The 21,648-nt window shown below is 27.4% G+C and overlaps 2 protein-coding genes across 2 annotated transcripts; one reads left to right on the forward strand and one right to left on the reverse strand.

Annotated features, from left to right (window-relative positions):
* Positions 1 to 859: 859 nt before the first annotated feature.
* LOC110603510 (homogentisate phytyltransferase 1, chloroplastic) lies at positions 860 to 5,989 on the reverse strand. The gene is made up of 11 exons (XM_021741262.2): positions 5,771 to 5,989; positions 2,916 to 3,217; positions 2,749 to 2,832; positions 2,501 to 2,659; positions 2,332 to 2,421; positions 2,132 to 2,233; positions 1,958 to 2,053; positions 1,803 to 1,874; positions 1,597 to 1,695; positions 1,375 to 1,479; positions 860 to 1,133 (listed from the first exon to the last, which is right to left on the reverse strand). The coding sequence occupies exons 1-11, from the start codon at positions 5,886 to 5,888 to the stop codon at positions 1,092 to 1,094; spliced, it is 1,269 nt and encodes a 422-aa protein (XP_021596954.1). The 5' UTR covers positions 5,889 to 5,989; the 3' UTR covers positions 860 to 1,091.
* Positions 5,990 to 13,157: 7,168 nt separating this feature from the next.
* On the forward strand, positions 13,158 to 14,215 carry LOC110604057 (ethylene-responsive transcription factor ERF003). The gene is made up of 2 exons (XM_021742119.2): positions 13,158 to 13,374; positions 13,467 to 14,215. Exons 1-2 carry the CDS (start codon positions 13,292 to 13,294, stop codon positions 13,993 to 13,995), a joined length of 612 nt encoding a protein of 203 aa, XP_021597811.1. The 5' UTR covers positions 13,158 to 13,291; the 3' UTR covers positions 13,996 to 14,215.
* The last annotated feature ends 7,433 nt before the right edge of the window (positions 14,216 to 21,648 follow it).

Genomic DNA, 21,648 nt, shown 5'->3' on the forward strand with positions numbered 1-21,648 from the left:
TCCCAAGTGTTGCGCCTATTGATTCTAAACTTTATTACTTGGGCCATTTTTTTTCTTTTTGTTTTTAAGATTAAGATAATTTAAAATGTGTAAAAATTAAAAATATTTCTCTTATTTAATATAAAAAATTAAATCTATTATGTCAATGATATTTTTTTAATAAAAAATATTTTGAAAATCTTTCATTCGTGAAGTGTATTCACATATTTTCTTCCTGAGAGAGTATGAAGGCCATAGATTTTTTCCCGTCTTTTATTAATCAAGTGATACAATTAAATAAAACCACGAATTATTTGGATTTGCTATTCTGATTTACTACACATTATCTTGGTGAATTTCATTCATTTCTATTTAAAATAGAATAACTCTTGAAAAAAAAAAAAAAACTTACCCATAACTTGGTGTACATTTCTACAATAAAAAAGTTACCATATTAATGTGTTCTTTAAGGATGAGTATCATTGTTTTAAAAAAAAAAAGTTGTTTCCTATTTTTAGAAAAATAAAATAATATTTTTTCAATGTAATGAATTATTTATTTTTTATTAATTAAACGTGTATACACGCAATGAATTGATACAGCAAGAAAGAAAACGATGAAGGCATTTGAGAGCTAGTAAAGTCTTCTACTCTCAATAGTGCTCCTTCAAGCAGAAGCTGGTGGATTAGCAAGCAAAGCCAACTTGTTCTTCTAATATTTAGATGATCAAACACAAATAAGTAAAGTTTATTATTTATTTAATTATTTTGCACATTTTGTCAATCTAAAATGAAGTTGTACTATTTCAAATGGAATTGATTCTTAGCAAGATTTTTTTTTTCTCAAAATTACGAAGGAAATAAAAGTAGTCAAATAAATTGTGAAGCATAAATGACCCAAATGCCCTTTATATATATATATATATATATATAGACACTTGCATTTTTTATAATTTGGGGTTAATATATTAAAATTTAAATTAAAATAATCTATGATACAGAAAGGAAAAGAGAAAGCCGACCCCAAATAAAAAATCTTCCGTCCTTTTAACAGTGGTTCCTCCACAGCAATGTTATCCTCTTGAAGATCAGAGCCTTTAATCCTTGTCAATCTCAACGCACAAAAGGGATAAGGAAATATTCAGCATAGAATAACTGTAAAGGAGATGAATCCTGGTTAGAATTTTTTTACCTAAGTCTCTTATCATATCATAAATGAAAAATAATTGTGTGAATTTGGTCCATCTTGAACCAAAACGCAGTCAAATAAGTTTTTATAAAAAGAAAAATGATATCTACCTCAATATTTTTTAGTTCACGGTAAATCGGATTCACTTAAAAATTTCCATTAATAGACGGTAAACAAAGAAGGCGGTAAGAGGGTGGTATCACTTGCCTTCCATATGAACATGTAAAAAGAAGTGATAGAAATTTTGCTGGTGAGATCAACCGATAGGGCCTGGATCAACAAATTCCCAGCAATGATGCTATGTCCTACTATCTGCAGTCAACAAATTAATCTTTATAATGCTCTGGGCCCTGGGGACTATTCCACTACCATAATCTCGACCATAAAAGGATCCAAATCTAACATGACAATCAAACGTGTAATACTTACTGTGACAAGCTTGATGGGTAGGAGCGAAGGAGAAAAAGTTCCTACTCCCGCAGCAGCGCCATAGGCGAAAAACAGCAAGGTAACGCAAAGCCAAAAGACCTTGCAAATAAGAGCATTCAATAGATTTCTTAATTTTCTTGTCTTTTCTTCTTTATGATATAAGCAAATTCAATTGGATATAACAGATAGTTACTTTGTTTACTTACTTTTTCTTGGCCAAGACTGACACTGAATGATTGAATCCCATAGTCTCTGTCCCCTTCCACATCAGGGATGTCCTATTCAGATACCAGAAAAACACATTAAAGTTCACTTCCTTTACGAGTTAAGCTTTTGCTGCAACTTTGGTTTGAGGGGTTACTTTGAAAAGTGCAATAACAGCAGAGAAGAAGCACATGAAAGCAGTTGCAAACACCAACGATCTGGGAATGAATATGGGTTTTCCAAGAACAAATTTCTGCATTTTTAGACCCCTCGTTAACAAATTATCAGCAGTAAAAGAAAATGAGTGTGAAATGAAGAATCTGAGAATTACCTGGATGTGTACAAAGAAAGCAAGTTGAACAACCATTGCTCTTACGATCAGTATACAACTTGCAGCAAGAAAAGCATGCTTCTTCCATCTCAGAAAGGGAAGCTATACTTGCACATTTACGCAAACACTTTGTAAACTATGAGTTTGCCTCTGTTATTTCCTTTAGCACAACACGTAAGCATGGAGAATTAGGAGATTACCTCAATGGAATATACACTTCCAAGAGCACAACTAATGAGGAGTGCTGCAAGAAGTGGTGGAGATTCAGACATAATTCCCATAGCAAGACTCTGATAAAATGTATAGGATTCTCAGTAAATATGAACAACTTCATGAAGAAATTAGTTAAAGAACAAAAACTATACTCACCAGGAGTAAAGATGCAGAGACAATTATGATACCAGTTGCCATTGAGAATTTGCCAGAAGCAAGTGGGAGATATGGTTTATTAACCTTGTCTATTTCAACATCAAACAATTGATTCAATCCCACCACGTAAATGTTCATTAACACTGATGGCACCAATGCCTAACAAGTAATTAATTCCAATTAAAAAGGTAATTAAGACAAATAAGTATAACCCTTTAATATATTCAATCAACCAATTTAAGACTTACTTGGAGTACTCCCAGAAAAAATCTGGGAGACAAATCAACAAAAGCTTCTACCGGAAGAAGGGAAACAGATGTTATTCCAATAATCTGATGATAGTTAAGAACACAAGCGAGTTCAGTCAGTGACAGACGCAACATTAATAGAAGAGTTGAAATACAGAAGTACTCACAGTGCCAATCACAGTGTGAGGACGTGAGAATTGATACAAGGAATTTAAGTGGTCTTTGATGATTGAAGTCCAGTTAGAAGAAGTTGACGACAAACTCTCATTATCCTGTACAGAAATGGCAGGAACAGCATTCTTTCTGAGTAGTTTACGTATTTTTCTAAAAACATAATGCTTGTTGGTGCTTTCTTTGGGCCAAGATGATGATCTGAAGGAACAGATGATGGGATTCTTGCATTGGGTTCCTTTGATAATGTAATTTACTTGTTTCTTTACCACTGTACTACTAGTTGTTGTCGCCTGTCCTGAAAAATATTCAAATGTTTGTTTTAGTTTTCTTGTGTCATAGGAGGGAAAATGAGTTAAAGCTAGATCCAGTCTACGTGGATTCAATATGCATAAATATAAATATTTTTATGAAAAATTATATAGATCCATATTCACATGTCTTAAATTTATAAAATGACTTAAACTAAATCCAGTCTACATGGATTCAATATACATACATAAATGTGAATATTTTTATAAAAAAATTATATAAATCCATATTCACATGTCTTAGATTTATAAAATGACTTAAGATAGATCTAATCTACATGGATTCAATATATATAAATGTGAATATTTTTATAAAAAATTATATAAATCCATATTCACATATCTTAGATTTATAAAATGTCTATTACATGCAAATAAGTCCCATAATTTTTAACTTTTTTTATTTCAAAATTATTGTTGATTTTCATTTTTTTTATATAGAGTTAAATATAAATTGATTATTATAATATTATTTAATTTTATGTCATTTTTAAAATCGTTAAAATATTTTTTAGTCTTTAATAAAATTTAATATATTTAAGTCGGATATAATTAAAAAATTAATAAAAAAAATTATTTTTTAATAAATATGAAAAATAAAATAAATAAAAATTATGATAATAAAAATAATTATTACTATGGACAAGCTTTGGATGTGTTAAGCGGCTACAAACTTCAAAAATTAGTAATAAAACACAAGTAAATTTTTATTCATTAGGATCCACTTATGTTATGCATACTTATCCAATTAATATTAATTTATTATTTCATATAAATTATTTTGTATCAAATATCAAAAGTATATCATCTATTCTTTTTTTTTGAAATGGGAGTATATCATCTATTCTATAATTTTTATTTACTTTGTATTTTTTTTATATATTAAAAAATAATAATTATTTTATCTAAAAAATTAGTTTTTATTAATTTTTTAACTATATTCCTAAAAATATTAAGTTTTATTAAAAAATAAAATTATTATTAATAGTACATAATTTCAATTAAATATTAAAAGGTAATCTGAATTCTCATTTTGAAAAAATAAAGAATTAATAAAGAATTGTACAGTAAATTAATAATTTGAACTAAATTAATAAATATATTCATTATTAAAAATTGTATTGAATTGGATTATTTAATTATAATTAATTATGATTTTTAAGTAAAAATAAAATTAAAACCATTCAGATTTATACGATACAAATCGAAAACCAATTATATATATGTGATTATAATTTTTAGATATATTATATGCTTTAATATATCATTTTATATATATTTATATGCGCCAATATTATATAACAAATGATTTACAAACTATTGTTATTTTTTATTCATCCATTTTTTTAATAATCTAATTATAAATATATAAAGCACTTTATTATTTTTCATTTTAAGTCTCTTCTTATATTTATAATAATTTTAATTATTATTTATATGGAGAGAATAAATAGCATAAATAGTTTAAATATATATTATATAATTAATAACTAATTTTAAAATTTTAAGAGTAATATAAATATAACTTCTAATAAAAAAATTATATAAAATTGTTTTAAAAATAGAAAATCATATTAAAATTGAATAAGCGAGAACTATATCAAATTAAATCAAAATTAAAATAATAAAAAATTAAATCATAAATGCATCATATTCTTTAATTTGGTTTCCATTTTTAGATAGATTTTAAACTAAAACTGAAAACGCATACCTTATAGGCAGTCGTTACTATAGAAATAATACTTAAAAAATTAAATACTTAACATAAAAGAGAATTAATTATTATAAAATTTAATTATTAAATTATATTATATAATCATTCAAGACTTCAAGACTTAAATACTTAACAAAATAATTTAATATTATATATATATATATATATATATACAGAGAGACATTAAACTGTGTAAATAGTCTATATATGATATAAATTAATTATCAATTTTAAAACTTAAATGGTAATATGAATATTGTTTTTAATTAAAATTTATATAAAATTACTTTCAAAATTTAGAATTGAATTCAACCGAATATAAAGAATTGAAAACCATATTGAGTGGAGCCAAATCTGAAACAGCCACAAGATATTCTAATTCAATTCTGATTATTAAAATAGAGCATGAATAATAACAAAAAATGCATGCCTCCCAAGGATATTTGTAATATAAACAATACTTTAAAAAATTCAATACTTAACATGTGAGAGAAGTACTAAATGCTAAAATCAATCTGTTTTACCATTAATATTCCAATGCCATTGGCCATAGGAGAAGAGAACAAATCAAAAAGACATTGATAATGAGAACAAAGAATCATACATAAATTGGACAACAAAAAGTAAATTAATAAAAAGAACGATATTCCTTCTTTATTTAAAGTAAAGAAAATATATAAAATATTGATAAGTTAAACACTGAAAAGAAGGGAAAACAGCAAATTGTTAGATTAAAGAAAAGGGAGAAAGAACATAAAAGTTTTGCTAAGTGCTATTTGAAATCTGAGATTGATCAAAGCATCATTAAGAGGAATAACAGAGATACCTCGTTCAAGGAGGTCACAGATTGGAGGAGGACCAAGTCTGCGTCTGAGTCTGAGTCCGAGTCCGAGTCCGTGTCCGAGTCTGAGTCCGGGGCATGGATGCGGGTAAGTCTGAAGCATAGTGTTATTCTCTCTCTCGATCTCGACCAATCTGCAATCGGAAGAATTAGAATTTGGAATTTAAGCTTGCAGTAGCAGTGAATATGCGCAATTTATAAGAGAAAAGCCAGTGATTTCTTTGCTCAACTCATTACGCACGTGCTAGTAGAACGTGTGTGTGATGGGCGGCAGTGGGATCAATAGCACCACAATGCTTGCGAATATGTATTGTTGGGCAGGCGAATCAAATTATTTTATATTATATATTAATTATTATTAAAAAATTATATTAATTTTATTAGAGTTTATAATCTTAAAAATCACTCCACGCGAATTTCATTAGTATTTTTAATATTAAAAATTTTTTATTGTAAGCTATTTAAATTCATCCATAGTTTAATTATTAGTAGTTACACTGTCCAAGAGATCATGGAGAACTTAAAAAATTTTAAATTATATAAGGATATTTAAGTTATTTTATATATAACAAAAAAATTATTATTAAATTTCTATATACTTAAAAAACTAATTAATTAATTTTTATTTTTAATTTTTCTATTTTTAATTTTTTAATTTTTTTAATAAATAAATTTTTGTTCGTTTTCAATATTATTTAATTCATTTAATTTTAATTATTAATTTTATTTTATATCTCAATATTTATTTTTTTAATTTAAAAAATTTATTTTTCCAATACGCAGCGATAGAGTCGAGGGGTCCATGTTCGCTTAAAAATTTCAAATTGTGTAGAGGTATTTAATTAATTTTACCTATAGCAGACAACATTATCATTAAATTTTTATAATTTAAAAAATTTATTAGTTAATTATTATTTGAAAATTACTTAATTAAAATATTTATATTTTATAAAATTAAAATTTTTAATCTTTTTTTAAATAATTTTTTACCCGTTTTTAATATTATTTAATTCATTTAATTTTATTCTTTTCATTTTTTTATTTAAAAATTTTATTTTTTATATTTAAAATTTCAACTTTGATGAAGCTGGGGGACCACAGCTCCTGCAAAATTTTAAATTGTACAAGGGTATTTAGTTAATTTTAAATTATCATTAAATCTTTATATATTTAAAAAAAATTAATTTTTTATTTCAAAATTATTGAATTAAAATATTTTATGCTTTATAAAATTAAATTTTTTTATTAAATAAATTTTTATCCATTTTTAATACTATTTAATTTATTTTATTTTAATTATTTTATTTTATTTTATCTCTCGATCTTTATTTTTTTAACCTACAAAAATTACTTTTCATCTTTAAAATTTAATATGCAGCTATAAAATCAGGCCATGATCTCTGAAAATTTTCAAATTGTGTAAGGACCTATAGCAAAATAAATTATCATTGGTTTCGTGTATATTTAAAAAATTTATTAATTAATCCTTATTTTAAAATTATACAATTAAAATATTTTATATTTTATAAAATTAATTTTTTTAATATTTTTATAAATAAATCTTTATCTGCCTGAAATACTATTTAGTTTATTTAATTTTAATTATTCATTTTATTTTATCTTTTTTATTTTTTATTTTTTTAATAAAAAATTTATTTTTTATCTTTAAAATTTTAATTTCAATACGTAATTTTTTTAAAATTATTTATTTATTATGTAATTTAATTTTATAGGCTATTTTTATTATTAAAAAGTAATTATCTCATATAATTAATTTCTAATCTATTTATGTAATTAAAATTATTTGTTATACTATCTAAATTTTAAATTTTTATAAATAAAAGTGCATTAATTAATGAGTTTCATAAACTATTTAAATTTAAAACATAATTTAATTTTAAAAAATATAAATTTAATAGATAATAGATTAGATCATTTAAATTTAAAAATATTTAAATATAAATAAGTATTATTTTTATAGATAATAGATTAGATTATTTAAATTTAGAAAAGATGAAATGAAAATATTGTTTTTATAGCTAATGGATTAGATAATTTAATTTAAAAATAAATAAATTTTATAGTAAATATTATATTAAATTGATATATTACTTTAATAATATTATTTTTTATATAATAAATATTATTAAAAGTAAATTTTATAATAAAATGAGAGAGAAGGCATGGTTGATTTATATTGAAAAATATATTTATAAATATTAAAAATAAAGTTGTTATTAATATATTTTAATAAATAAATAAATAAAAATTTAATTATAATATTTTATTAATTTTTTTATAAATTTTTAAATATATATTTATTTTATGTGTTTTATTTTTATTGACCATTTATTAAAATTAGACCACCCACTGAATAAAATTTCTGAATCTATTGGTGTCTGAATATATCTAGAAATTTATTTTAACTAATAATTTATATAAAAATGTTTTTCACTACTAATTTATATTTTAAATTTTAATACTTTTATTTTCGCCCTTGTTTTAATTTATATATATATATAAAGTAGAAATGTTTTCCCATAATGCAGCCACATGTGGTAAGCTTTGTGAGAGTATTCGCTGGAGCGGACCAAAGCGGAAGTTTTATTTTCAAACAACCATAAATTCAAGTTAAACGACTCCGCATGACTATTCCATTTGGCCCCTGCTTTTTTATATTTTCTATGCGATTGCACTCTTTTTTAATTTTCTAAATTAATTTTTTACCTTTTTGATAAGGATATAAAGTGTGTTTATTTCATAAAGTGTGTTTACTATTGCTCAACTACTAAATTGTTATTGAAGCTAATAAAATTTATTTTTTAATACATATTAAATATAGATATATAAATAAACTAACATTTCAAAAAATAAAATTATATAATTTGGATTATATAAAATAAGTAGTTGTAAAAAATGAAAATCTATACAGATTTATAATATATTTAAAATATATTTTTTGATTTTCACATGTAAATTAAGTTTATTGCTTAAATTAATGAAAATGAAAACTATGCATGAAAGTCTTGAGCTCCAATATATGAATTATTACAATAATTTTTCATTTTATTATTTAAAAAAATAAACCAGGTAGAAGAATAAAAATAATAAAAATAATAAAAATAATAAATTATATTTTAATTTTTAAATTTTAATTTAATTAACCGATCAATTCTTATATTTTTAAAATTAAATACTTAAAATAATATAATTTAATCTAATGAAATATTGAATAGACCTGTAAATGAAATTAAGTTGGATACATTGCTGCAAAGACTGAGAGCCCATGGGCTACGTTGTCATAAATTTTGGGCTTGAGCTTTTACCATAATGGATTTTGGCTTTTATACCAAATTATGACTAGAAAAAATAAAAATACTAAAATACCCCGTGAGAGAAGTTCATGGGCCTCAAAATAATATACTTTTGGCCCAATTTCTAACCGAAAGTAATGCGAGATATGTCTTGTATCCGAGAGTTCGCTTCAAAAGTGTTGGCTATACATAGAAATTATAGAATAGTATAATTATGAATTTCATGATTGATGTTCTGAAATTCAAGAAATAAAGTTTATACTGCGATTGTAAGTTTAGATGGAGATAAATAAATTTATCTCATTTTATTCATTTTCATTTGTCTGCTAATGACGTCTAACGGCCTCTCTACTATAGTGTCATATGTTATTGTCATTCAGATATGTATGTACGGAAGCGTCAGAGCTCCTTCCACGTCAGACGGTCATTTAATTCTTCCGGCACGCATGCGGGTAGAGTTGCGAAGTGACTGAGTCAGCTGTCTTTCCTCACGTCACGTCATTGGGCTGGACTCCTCTTATCGGTTTTGGGTTTGTGAGCGACCCGGCCTGCTTCCTGAATTAGAACCGAAGATATTGAATCGGACAAACGAGGTGGAATCCTAGGATCTTGAGCTTGTTAGGCATTTTTGGATTCAGTCTTCTTCTGCGTAATTATTTTAAAATTAATATTATCTGATTTTTCAAAAACTATTTGTCCATCAGACAGATATGCCACTTTTTTTAATAATAATTTTGATTGAATCTTAAAATTTATAAATTTGAATATGATGTTAGTAGCATTAATGTATTAAAGGATCTCTAAAAATTTTATCCAAACACAATGGTAGAGAGTAGAGAAATGCCTAACATCTACTAGAAAGAATAGAACAAACAAACGCGGATTTGATTTGAGGAAATAAAAGAAAAAGAGACAAAGAATAATAAGGTCTATCTCCCAGCAATCAGCACATGGCCTGAAAATGACAATTCTTCTTTCCTAATAAAATTGGTAGCCAAACATGTCATTTGGATTTAGATTCAATTCAAGTTTGATTAATTTATTAGTAATACTAATTAAATATGGATATATTAGAAAATTAATAAAACAAATTATTATTTTAAATAGAAAAATAAATTTACCATAATTTACAACGATGATTTATTTCGAAATATAAATTATTTGTAAATAATAAAATTATAAAAAGGGTAGATGTATTGGAAGGTATACGTAAAAGAAAATAGGGAGAGGCACATGGATGGGAGATGGAAAAAGTCATTTTCATGGGAAAGGTAATGATGGAAGGTTGAGTTAATGGTCTGCCAACCAAATTCAAAGGAACAGCCTGTGGCTGTGGCTGTGGCTTTGCATATCCCACAGACTGCGGGAGAACTTCACATTTCTATCACATCAACCTTCTCCATCTTCCTAATTTCTTGCTTTCCAGTGAAACCGCGTCATTACTATTCCTTAATTATATCTTTATTTATTAATACCTTCTTCATTAAATCCCTTGATAATAAAATAATATAAAAAAAATTGAGGGTTGGATTACGAGTAGGTAGGAAGAAATTTGATAAAACCAAATAAAAAGGGAAGAAAATATGTGTAACATGTGTAGATGCAAGCTGAGAACCAGCAAAGAAAATGAGATGACCTAGAAAATGTTAGTGATTGATAGTATTATATACATAATCTCATCTCAACGTCCTTGTTGAATTTATATAGCAAGTTCAATGAATTGAGAGAGTGTGCATGTGAGACTTGCGTAGGAGAGAGTTCGGGGGGAAAGAAATAAAAGCCGAAAACGACATAAGGCTGGACCCTCTTCTTGCTTCTTGAAACTGTGGGAGACTGCGGGGTTGGCTTACATTTCACTGTTTCAAGCACCATACTAACAAGGTTTTTTGGCGATCTATGTACGTAGCCATGTTAGCCCATGGGTCCCATCTCACGCGTTCATTTTTGTGGGTCCATCCCTTGTTAGCCCATTTTTTTCTTTCTTTATTCACCTCTGGTTGATTTATCAGTCTCATGTTTATAGCTGTAATCCAAGACTCAGACAATCCTTTCCAAAATTCTTCCAATCTAATCTCGTCTCTTTGTGCTTCTTGTCCTCTCCTCCATTTCTTTTTTCCCCTTTCTAAAAAAACCTAAACTTGTAGGTTCTAACGGTAAAATATTTAAATTTAATTTGCATTACAAATTAAAAATGTTAATTGATTTATATTCCACTATTCCTGTAAATACTTTCAAAAATAAAGAAAAGATAAATCTCACTTTCAACTGATATATGTTAATCTTCTATATATTGTGTCAAATATTAACTTTTGATGGGTAAAAGTTAACTAATGAGTAAATGTTGATTTTCTCTTTATAAGTTCAATGGTATTCGTAAAATTCTGAATTATACAAATAATTTAATATTCTTTTTAACTAAAAAAAAATTTAATTATTAATTTTTTTAATATTCTAAATACTAAAAAATAGAAGAAAAATATTTTTTCCAAATAAAAGAAAACTAAGAGGAAAAATCCCAGTAAGTTAACCATAAAACTGTGGCATGTGAGAGAGGACAAGGACCATTCAAGGAATGGAGAAAACAAAGGTTTGTGATCAAAATGGCAAGTCTCCATCTCATGTGGACAACTCATGTCATGAAATTAAAAACAGAGTCAGAAATAGCAACTGCAGATTTTGGAAATTTTACAAATTCTGACCTTCATTCCGTAAATCACACTCCACAAATCGCATCCTTTTCTCCATCTTTTTGTGCTGCAGCTAACATGCATACACACATGTACTGCTCATTCTGGTTACATTTAGGTTTAAAAAATGGTCTTATGCTGACGTGTGTCAGATAATCTAGAAATACCATCAGTTGATTAGTATTGTAATGAATGAGAAAAAATAGAGAAAGATTTATAATGATATAGAGAAAAGTGGTATAACTAATTTATATATGTTAATGATTTAACTCATTGGTATTAAAGTCGTTTTAGAAACATCGGAGCTCTGGCCTGAATGATTTTTAGTAAAAATGAAAGATGAGAAGGTAGCCCTTTCTCCCTCTCTTTCCTCCAGCATGGGGGATCTATTCTAGGCACGTGGAGCAACAATGAACATGAGCAAGCCCATGCCAATATATCCAAACCCATGTACAATGTTTGTCTGATCTCCTGTTGTGTGGCATATGCATATGTTTCCAATTCTAGCAGCCATCATGTGTCCCATAAATTAAATATCAATGAGTAGCCATGAACCCATGAGCTTATCCATCATCTATAACCAATAGATACCCACTTGCATATAGCCCTCAATGTACCTTGATTTCCAATCATCCTAGTGTTATTCCCACTGGCAAATATAACATTGATTTGTTGTATAGTGAACAAGATTTTGATTGTTAATTGGGATGATCATTATGGTCTAGGAATCTTTAATCTTTGTCTCCCAACTTAGGATTTACTCAATATTATATATATACTTATGCTTTGTATCAAGTAGAGGCTGAAGCCTTTTTCATGTGAACCAACTCCATATTATTACAATTTCAAGAACTGTACTTCTTACCATTCATTTACCATAATTAATCTCCAAGTGTAACTCCAGGAATCCCAGAAAGTTGTTATTAGAAAATATCAATGCTTAAAGATTTCTTTTTTTTTTTTTAAAAAAAAAAGTTAGTGTTTGGAGAAAGATGGAGATTATATTGTAGTTATAGACTTTAGAGGAGTCATAATCTTCTCTTATAAAACACTCACGTGAAGAATCTATGAGACAACGACCTTAGATTTTCTTGAAGAAAGAAAGCTTAATAAAAGCAGCAGTTGAATATTGCTGTGATTTTGTTTTTCTTTTAAAAAAAAAAACAAAACATATTATCTTGGTCATGTGAATTGAATTTGTTAGTTTGAAAATTCAGTTCACCAATATTTTTTCAATAATCATAACTTGCAACAAGCCAGCCAACTGGTGATAACTAATAAGATAGAGAAAAAGATTAGAAAGCCCTAAGAGGGACCCACTTGCTTACAGAACAGGCCAAGAAAAAGAGACTAGTTGCTCCTATGTCTGTGAACAAACCCAACTACAAAAACCCACGTCTCCCCCACCCTTTCACTAGCATCTATCGCCCTCTTGCTTTGTTCTCTCTTCTTTCAGGCATTTTCACAAACATTTTCCTAAAAGAAACATTTCTACCTTCACTAACATGGCCAGACCACAACAGCGCTATCGAGGCGTCCGACAAAGGCATTGGGGCTCTTGGGTATCTGAGATTCGCCACCCTTTATTGTAAGATTACCTTAACTTGGGAATCATGAAACTATTGCACGTGTTTGAGTATTGTATCTATGAGTGCTGAACGAAACGTTTCGTTTTTGCAGGAAGACTAGAATTTGGCTAGGAACATTTGAAACGGCCGAGGACGCTGCACGAGCCTATGATGAAGCTGCAAGGCTCATGTGTGGACCAAGGGCTAGAACCAACTTCCCTTATAATCCAAACGCATCACAATCATCATCATCAAAACTTCTCTCGGCCACTTTGACAGCCAAGTTGCATAGGTGCTATATGGCTTCGCTGCAAATGACCAAGCAAACATCACTTCATGAAAAACAACAAAAACCGCCAATTTCACACGCTAACACCACCACTACCTCCGCCACTACCACTATCGCCGCCGCCGCCACCAATGGCATTGCTATAAAAAGAGAGGAACTGGGTTCCCATTTGCCAGAGAAATATCCATTTCAAGAGACAGAGGCAAATTGGGCTGTAAAGAAAGTTCAGGTCGACAGCATCCAGCAGCAGTTTAAGCCTCTTGAAGAGCATCAAATAGAGCAAATGATCGAGGAGTTGCTTGATTATGGGTCTCTTGAGCTATGCTCTAGTGCACCACCTCAGCCTCTGTAATGTGCAATTCACAAGACCCCTCCTTTAATCTAGTAGTCATCTGCCTCTGCCACCGTCAATGGAACTCATTTGATTTGCTAATTTAACCCCAATTTTTATCAGCCTTATTGTTCTTCAAGTGTTCTAGCTCTGGTCCTTAGAAGTATTCCCCCTAAGTGACTCATTTGATGATGATTAATGTACAGTAGAGTATTTCATAAATATATATCATGTTGTCTCATGCATTATCTGTCAGAGTTCCGAAACAATTCAGTTGAAACATATGCAGAATCTTGCTGATCTTTTGAAAGCTAACTGCATTAAAGAACTGTTCAATCTAAAATCTTAAACCGGTAAACATCCTTTTTTTAATTAAGGAAATATAAAAGTGGAATTATCTCGAGATGGGAAATTTGTAATATTCAACGAGGAAGAACAGGTGACAGTTCTCTTGTTTATTTGCTGAGACATTCTACTAAAACCCATAAGGTGTTTGATATGAACACTGTAGTTCGGAAAGCAACTAGTTTCGGAAAGTTGATCACGAAAAGAACAAAATTTTAGTGGAAAGAAAAGGACTTGAACTTGAAGCCACTTTTGTGTTAAAGTTAAGGCAAAAGAACTAGAAAGGTTTTACATTTTCTGCAGGGCTGGGAGAATTTAGGGAACAGAATTATGATTTCTGGTCACTTTTGTTTGATAAAAATCTTGAAAATTACTGCGAACTTGTGAAGCTAATAATCGTACAATAGCATGTATAAAACTAAAGACAGAGTAAACAGTGGACAATGTTGTTCTCATAGAAAATGGAAATACTAGCATTTTCTTTAGCTGTCAGAAGGCCAATTTTCAATGGTGTTTGAAAAAATCGAAATCTTTTTTCTGAATTGCTGGGTTTGAAAGGTCCTTTAGACCCATTTCAACTGAGACAGGCTTCTGGTTGGGATTGCTGCTCTTAAAGAAAAGTGACACTGAATGTGATTGAGTGGTTGTTTTAATTATTATACAGGTCCCTCCTCCTCTCTCTCTCTCTCTCTCTCTTGATTTTTATTTGCAAAGGAAAAAAAAAAAAGATAGATTAGTTTTTAAACTGTACATAATGATAGTTATGTCAAATTAATCTCTCTTTCAATTGCTTGTTTCCATCCTTACAGGAACTAACTTCTATTTATTATCTCTTAATACTCTTACATCTTTTTCTCGATACAAGGAAATTTAAGTAAGGGTACAATTTCAATTTTTGGATAACAATATCAATTTCACTTAATTCATACACAATATTTATTTATATGCATAAAATTATTAAGATAAAATTTAATTTTAAATAAAGAAAAAAAATACATGTATAAAATTTTAAAAATTAAATTAATTTATTCAAATTAAATATTAAATATGAGTTTTTAAAATTTTTTAATATTAGTTGTCTGAACTTTTAATATATTTGATTTTGAAGTTTTGATCTATATTTAGAATTTTTTAAATTTTAGAGCACAATTAATAATATATGTGATAATTTAATATTTTTTAATAAATAGTTAATTTTTTAATAAATAGTTAATTTATATTTAATTATCATAATTTTTATAATTTTAAGTGTTCAATAGACTAATTTCAATTATTACGGAATCTACATATATATTAAGTCAATAAATTAAATAATTAGTGGATAATTTATTTTATAAATATTTTAAAAATAAAAAAATTAATAATGAAGTTAAAATCTCAAAAATTAAATGTAAATTTTTTAAATCAAAAATAAAATAGATAAGAAAAGAAATATAAATTAGAATAACTACGTTAAAATTGCATTGGTATTTGAGACTTTATTTATTAAAAAATTATTATTAAATTCCTGAATTTTTAGAAATTTTACTAATTTTCATTTTCATAAAAATCATTCAATTAAAAAGTTAATATATTTAATGAAATCAAATTATTTGAAAAATCATTCAATTAAAAAGTTTATATATTTAATAAAATTAAATTATTTAGTCTATTTGTTAAAATAACTGTTAATCAATTTATTTTACTTTTGGTCAAAAGAAAATAAATAGTATAAATATTTAAATATATAGGTACTAAATAATACATATAATTAAAATTACATGAACTAAATAATATAAATATTCAAGACATGTTAATGAATTTATAAAGATCAAAAAATTTATTTTATAAAATATAAAAATATTTGAATTGAATAATTTTCAAATAGGATAAATTAATAAATCTTTTTAAAAATCTAGGGATTGAATGATAATTTTCCTTCAATTAATGAAAATTACATAAATATCCAAGTGGGTCCATAACTGAATATAAACAAAACAGCAACAATCTAAAAATTAGTACCAAATTGATTGGGGTGAGAAATATTGGGTTTAAATTGAAATAATTAATCAAACTAATTAATTAATAATATTAAATTTTTTATAATAAGAGGAAATGAAACCCTAATCAAGGTTGAAATATTTCAATTGAATCTTAACAGTAAGAAAATATGTTTTATGAAAATCAATTAAAAAATTCAACTGATTGAATTGAATTGAACTTAATTAAACTGATTTAATTCGAATAAATTTCTTTCTTAATTTCATTTAGTTCGATTTTCAATTTATTTGATTTGATTTAAAATCAAATCCACCGTAGCATCAGCAGCTAGCTGCATTTTTTTTCTGTGAACAAGGTTATAGCAATCAGAAATGAACACAAGACAAGTGAATATAGTACAAATCAAGCTTATTATTATGACATTTATGTATATTTGTCTAGTTTTGCCTGCGTTGCTGGTTTAAACCAGAAATGGAAAAGGAAAGCATGATGAGAAACTAAATTTAGTGCTAGATGTGTACAAAGAAAAACAATGGATGATTAGAAACCCATGTAATTAGTCAAAATCACATAAACTTGAAAAGCAAATTGCCTCCTTAATTTGCATAATGTGGTAATTATGCAATAATTAAAGAGACAAGATAGTGAAGTTTCAGCTTGTCTTTGCCATTTTTATCATCTGCTGCTTATTTTCACTTGTGTCATTTTTCATTTCTGAGTCTGCATCTCTTGGACATATACTAATTATGCAACCCAGGAAAGCCAGTGAGAGCAATAGCTCCACTTTGTAAAGTAATAGATCAAATTGGGTTCTTAATCTTGATTAAATCATGCAAATTAACTTTTAAAGAATTAAATGGTTCAAAAACAATTTGTCTGCTTTATGGGTGTTGGTGTCCAGTCCTTATCAGTTGAATTTCATCATTTTTCACCTGTTTGGAAATTGATTTTGTTCCCCACAACCATCAAACAATTTAAAGTTGTTTATTCTCATTATATATATATATATATATATATTTCAACTTTTGATTCAGCAAAGTGATTAAATCATGGCATGTTAGTGAGTTTATCATCATTAAAAGTTTGAACTTTGTGGCCTTGGGTCACTTGATACTTCACCTGACCAACCACTTTTTTCTTATATCAAGAAATTCTTTATTTATTCTTATTTATTTGCAACTTCACTTATTAAACTACAAACTCCAATATTGAGATTAGTTATTTACTGTGATCTTCTGGATAATTTGAGTGCTTTATAGATTATTAAGACTTTCAAGCTTGAAAAATAAAATAAAACTTTACAGATGAATGAACTGAGAAGATGACAGACAATGGACTTGACATGTTTCGGCTCTCCACTTATCGTTATCATTACATATACAATTCAGACAATGTTAATCAAATGAAAGTTTTGGTAATGACTTGACAATAATCGAAAGAAAATTGTTTTCTACTGCCTTATTTAACTCATCAACTTTCATATTTATCATGTTTTAAACATTTTTTTTTCAAATCCTTTCTTTTCTTGTTCTTCTGGCCTAATTATGAGGAAAAAAAAAGTTAATTTTTAAGATCACCAAGGTTTTGAAGTATCTTTGAGATCAATGAAAAGGGTTACATTATCTCAAATACCCATTTTCTTATTTAGATTCATAAATCAATTGTTAGAAAATGAGGATGATAGAGTTTGCCACAGTGATCGATGTAGAAGGTGAAACCTAGCACAAGGTTTAAGATTGTTTTTGCTTGCTTTTGTTTGATTCTTTTTGTACAACTTTGGGCTTGCAGGGCACTGCTGCTAAGGCACATCTTACCTAATAGAGCAAAAGAGGGGGTCAAAGGTGAGATGTTGCTCCTAAGAAGAAAAGTAGTCAAAACCAATCATAGCCTATAGAATCTCATGTGGGAATGTTGGGAAGGAGACAATCACAAGCTAATTTCTATTTTATGACATATTACATAAAATATATAGTAATCTATGAGTGTGGAGATAACCGATTCAAACACTCTTTTTATTTTAAGTGAAATTAAGAGTTTTAGCAACTATTTGTCAGAAACATTTAATTATTCTTGGATCCATCATTTTCTTGTTCTTTGTCTGCAACGTATCTGTCTTTATTTTTCTTTTCTTTTCTTTTCTTTTCTTTTCTTTTCTTTTCTTGTAAAATTTGGGTTAAGAACTCTGGTTGGAGTTTCTTTTCTTGCTATGAATATTTCTTTGTGAATCAATACAATTAGGGGTTGTTTTGGTTTCATTGATTAAATTCTGTGCTAACTATTTCTTGTGTGTTTCTCCTTGCTCTATCACCTACTCCCTGAAAAGCCTAAATACTTTCAACCGTAACCTTCTTTTTGATCTGCACTGGAAGTAACTGAATCTTTTCTTCTTTTTCCTTTTTTTTTTTTCATTTAATTCGGTTAAATTCCCATATTTAATGTATCATGATCTTCAATTCAAAACTTCATGTTGAAAAGACAGTTTTCTTTTTATTTAATTTTAATTAAAAGTTAACTTTATGATAATATTACAATTGGTTTTAGAATTTGGAGTTTATGGTTATTGAGCTAAAGATATATTATCAACCAATCATTTCATATATATGTATATATGCCTAATTTGTATTCTTAACTTTTTATTTGATATTATTTATTTTATGAAAAAAATAATTAAAATTTTTTATATCAAATAAAAGAATTATCAAAAAAAAAAAAGAAATTGAATTAAATTTTTATAAAATTTTTGAAATCAAAAGGAGGGTAAATGATTTTAAAAAAAATAATTTTAAATGTATTATTTCATTTTACCTTTAAAATATAAAAAGCAGAGAGATTTAATCTTGGATATGCTCATTTAAGGGAAACTCCTTTAATTAGCAATAAGGTAAGAAACCATATGATTTGTTTTGGGAAGCATATGCATGGCCCCTTCTCTTCACATGGACCACATGTGCACATGCTCCAAGTGGATTTGGCCAAGGGCCCAACACCTTCATCTTAATAAAGAAAATCACATATTTCCTTAAAATAAGGCAAGAATGGAAAGTGAACCAAATTAATCCACTCATATCTTAATTTAGGAAAATCTTATTTCTCTTAAAAAATAATTTATCCAATTAATTTTGGCTAAACTCGATTTAAACTCTTCATCTAAACTGAACATAGCTTCAAATTCATGTTAAGTAAGGGCTTTATTTGATCCAACTTATTAATCAGATATTAATATTCATTCAAAAAATAAGATATTAATTTAAAAATTATTATTATTATTATTATTATTATTATTATTATTATTATTATTATTATTATTTTGGGTTGAATACGGGCAGCGATCGATGGGCTAGGCTGGCCCATATTTGAGCACCTGGGGGCCCAAGTAGAAAGTCCAACAAAATTAACCCAAACCAAGGAGGTGATTTATACCCAACTCAAAATCTGATTTGAATTAAAATCAGATTTTTTTCCCCTTTTGTTTTAAATCGAAGAAAAGTTACTAATTGAAGAAACTAACTCTTTGTTTCTCTAATATTAATTTTTCAAAGGTTTGAACCTAAAATCGAATCGGATCAGATCCACAATTGGCCATGCATACTTGTGAGATTGGATGAAAGGTGATCTCAACCCATTGTTGTATTTTCTTAACTATTTGCTCCAAATGCATCATTTGAAAAAAAAAATCAATTAAATCTGTATATGATTTGTATTTTTTAAAATGAAAAATTGCAGAGAAAGGATGAAAAGGAGAGGTTAACTACTCCAAAATTTGAATAAGGTATTAATAAAATTTAATATTAGATTGAGGTTGTGGGTATGGATTTTTGTATCAATTTTTTGCACATGGTGGGGACCTCTTTTTTTTTTTTTTTAAATCTTAAAAATAATTTTGAGGGGAAATTAATAGATTAAAAATAAATAATGTGTAGAGTTGAAGTGAGTCTTTGAGTCATAGAAACCAAAGTCAACCCGTGTTTTGTTGTTGGTGGAAATTTGCATTTACTTTGATTCTTCGTCTTCTTAATCTTAGGGTATACAAACTATAAAGACTTTTAATATTTTACCTTCTTATTTTCTCTCTCTTTTTTTTTTTTAGAAAATAGCAAAAAATACCATTCAACATTTGAATTGGATGGCTATACACGTGGGAAGACTTCTCCCATTAAAAAATTTATTAGAATAATAAAATTCTATTAAATAAAATTTTAATTTATTAGAAATATGGTCAAATAACTTCACACTTGGTTGTAAAGATAATGATGAAGTTCAACATCACAATTATTCAATTAAAAGCTAAATTACAAAAGCTAGAATATTTTGATCAAATTATGAATCAGCAATCTGATTCTGACCCAGTTCATGGTCATACATTGAATCCCCACCTTACATTAAACGACAAGGTTTGGTTTCCTATGCTATGCTAAGCAATTCTCCATATCTAACCACAACTGCCTTATTGGAATGGTTTCCCTACAACAACATTCAGATCCTGTTTCAACCAAATTACAATATGACCCAGTCCCTTTTCATTTTCTGGTCATACTTTCTTTTTCTGCTCCTTCTCCCACTTGGCCAATTTGTTAGACTTTTTGACTTTGATCTTGCTATTCTAGTGCTTACTTCCATGGTCTCCTTTTCCCTACTTGCTTTCTGGGTTTCCCTCAAGATTAGGAGATGAAACTATCAAACATATGTCTTTTATATATATAAATGAAAATGGAGCATAAGTGATTCATACTAATTCAAGAGATTTATTATTTTCTTAATACAAAAGAATAGGTTATAATTAAAAATGAAAATAGCCAAATAAAGAAAAAAAAACAAGTACATTCAAGTCATGTACTAGTAAAGTAGGGCTACCTAACTAAGCATGTCCATAACCACAGCTGGAAAAATTTAAGGAAAACCAAACACATTGAGACATTAAAAGACATAGTCCCTTCTGCCAGTTCATTTCTTGTTTCATGTTGGCTCTATAGGAATTGGGTCACCTTCATTTCTTTGTTTCTTTATCCAAATCAATCTCTATTGTCCCCACTTAAAATTTTTTCTCTCATTTCTAGACCTTTTAAAAATTTCAATTTATAAATAGACTTTATCCTTACCCTTTTCATCTCAAAATTCATGTGTTACTATATTTTATTTTTTTTTTTTGTATTATTTTTATGTGGAATGTTGATATAACATTTGGTTGTCCAATTTCATATAACATCTCCACATATCACATGTTATGTTTTAATGTGGACCAACCCGATTTTCAAGCGTACTTTAATAATAAAAGTATATATTTTAAATTTTAAAATCCCTGTTGTTGATTTGTAATTCAATTTTAATTTCAATAATTCCCAACCCATTGTT

This window comes from Manihot esculenta, chromosome 16 (genome assembly GCF_001659605.2).
Source record: "Manihot esculenta cultivar AM560-2 chromosome 16, M.esculenta_v8, whole genome shotgun sequence".
NCBI lineage: Eukaryota > Viridiplantae > Streptophyta > Magnoliopsida > Malpighiales > Euphorbiaceae > Manihot > Manihot esculenta.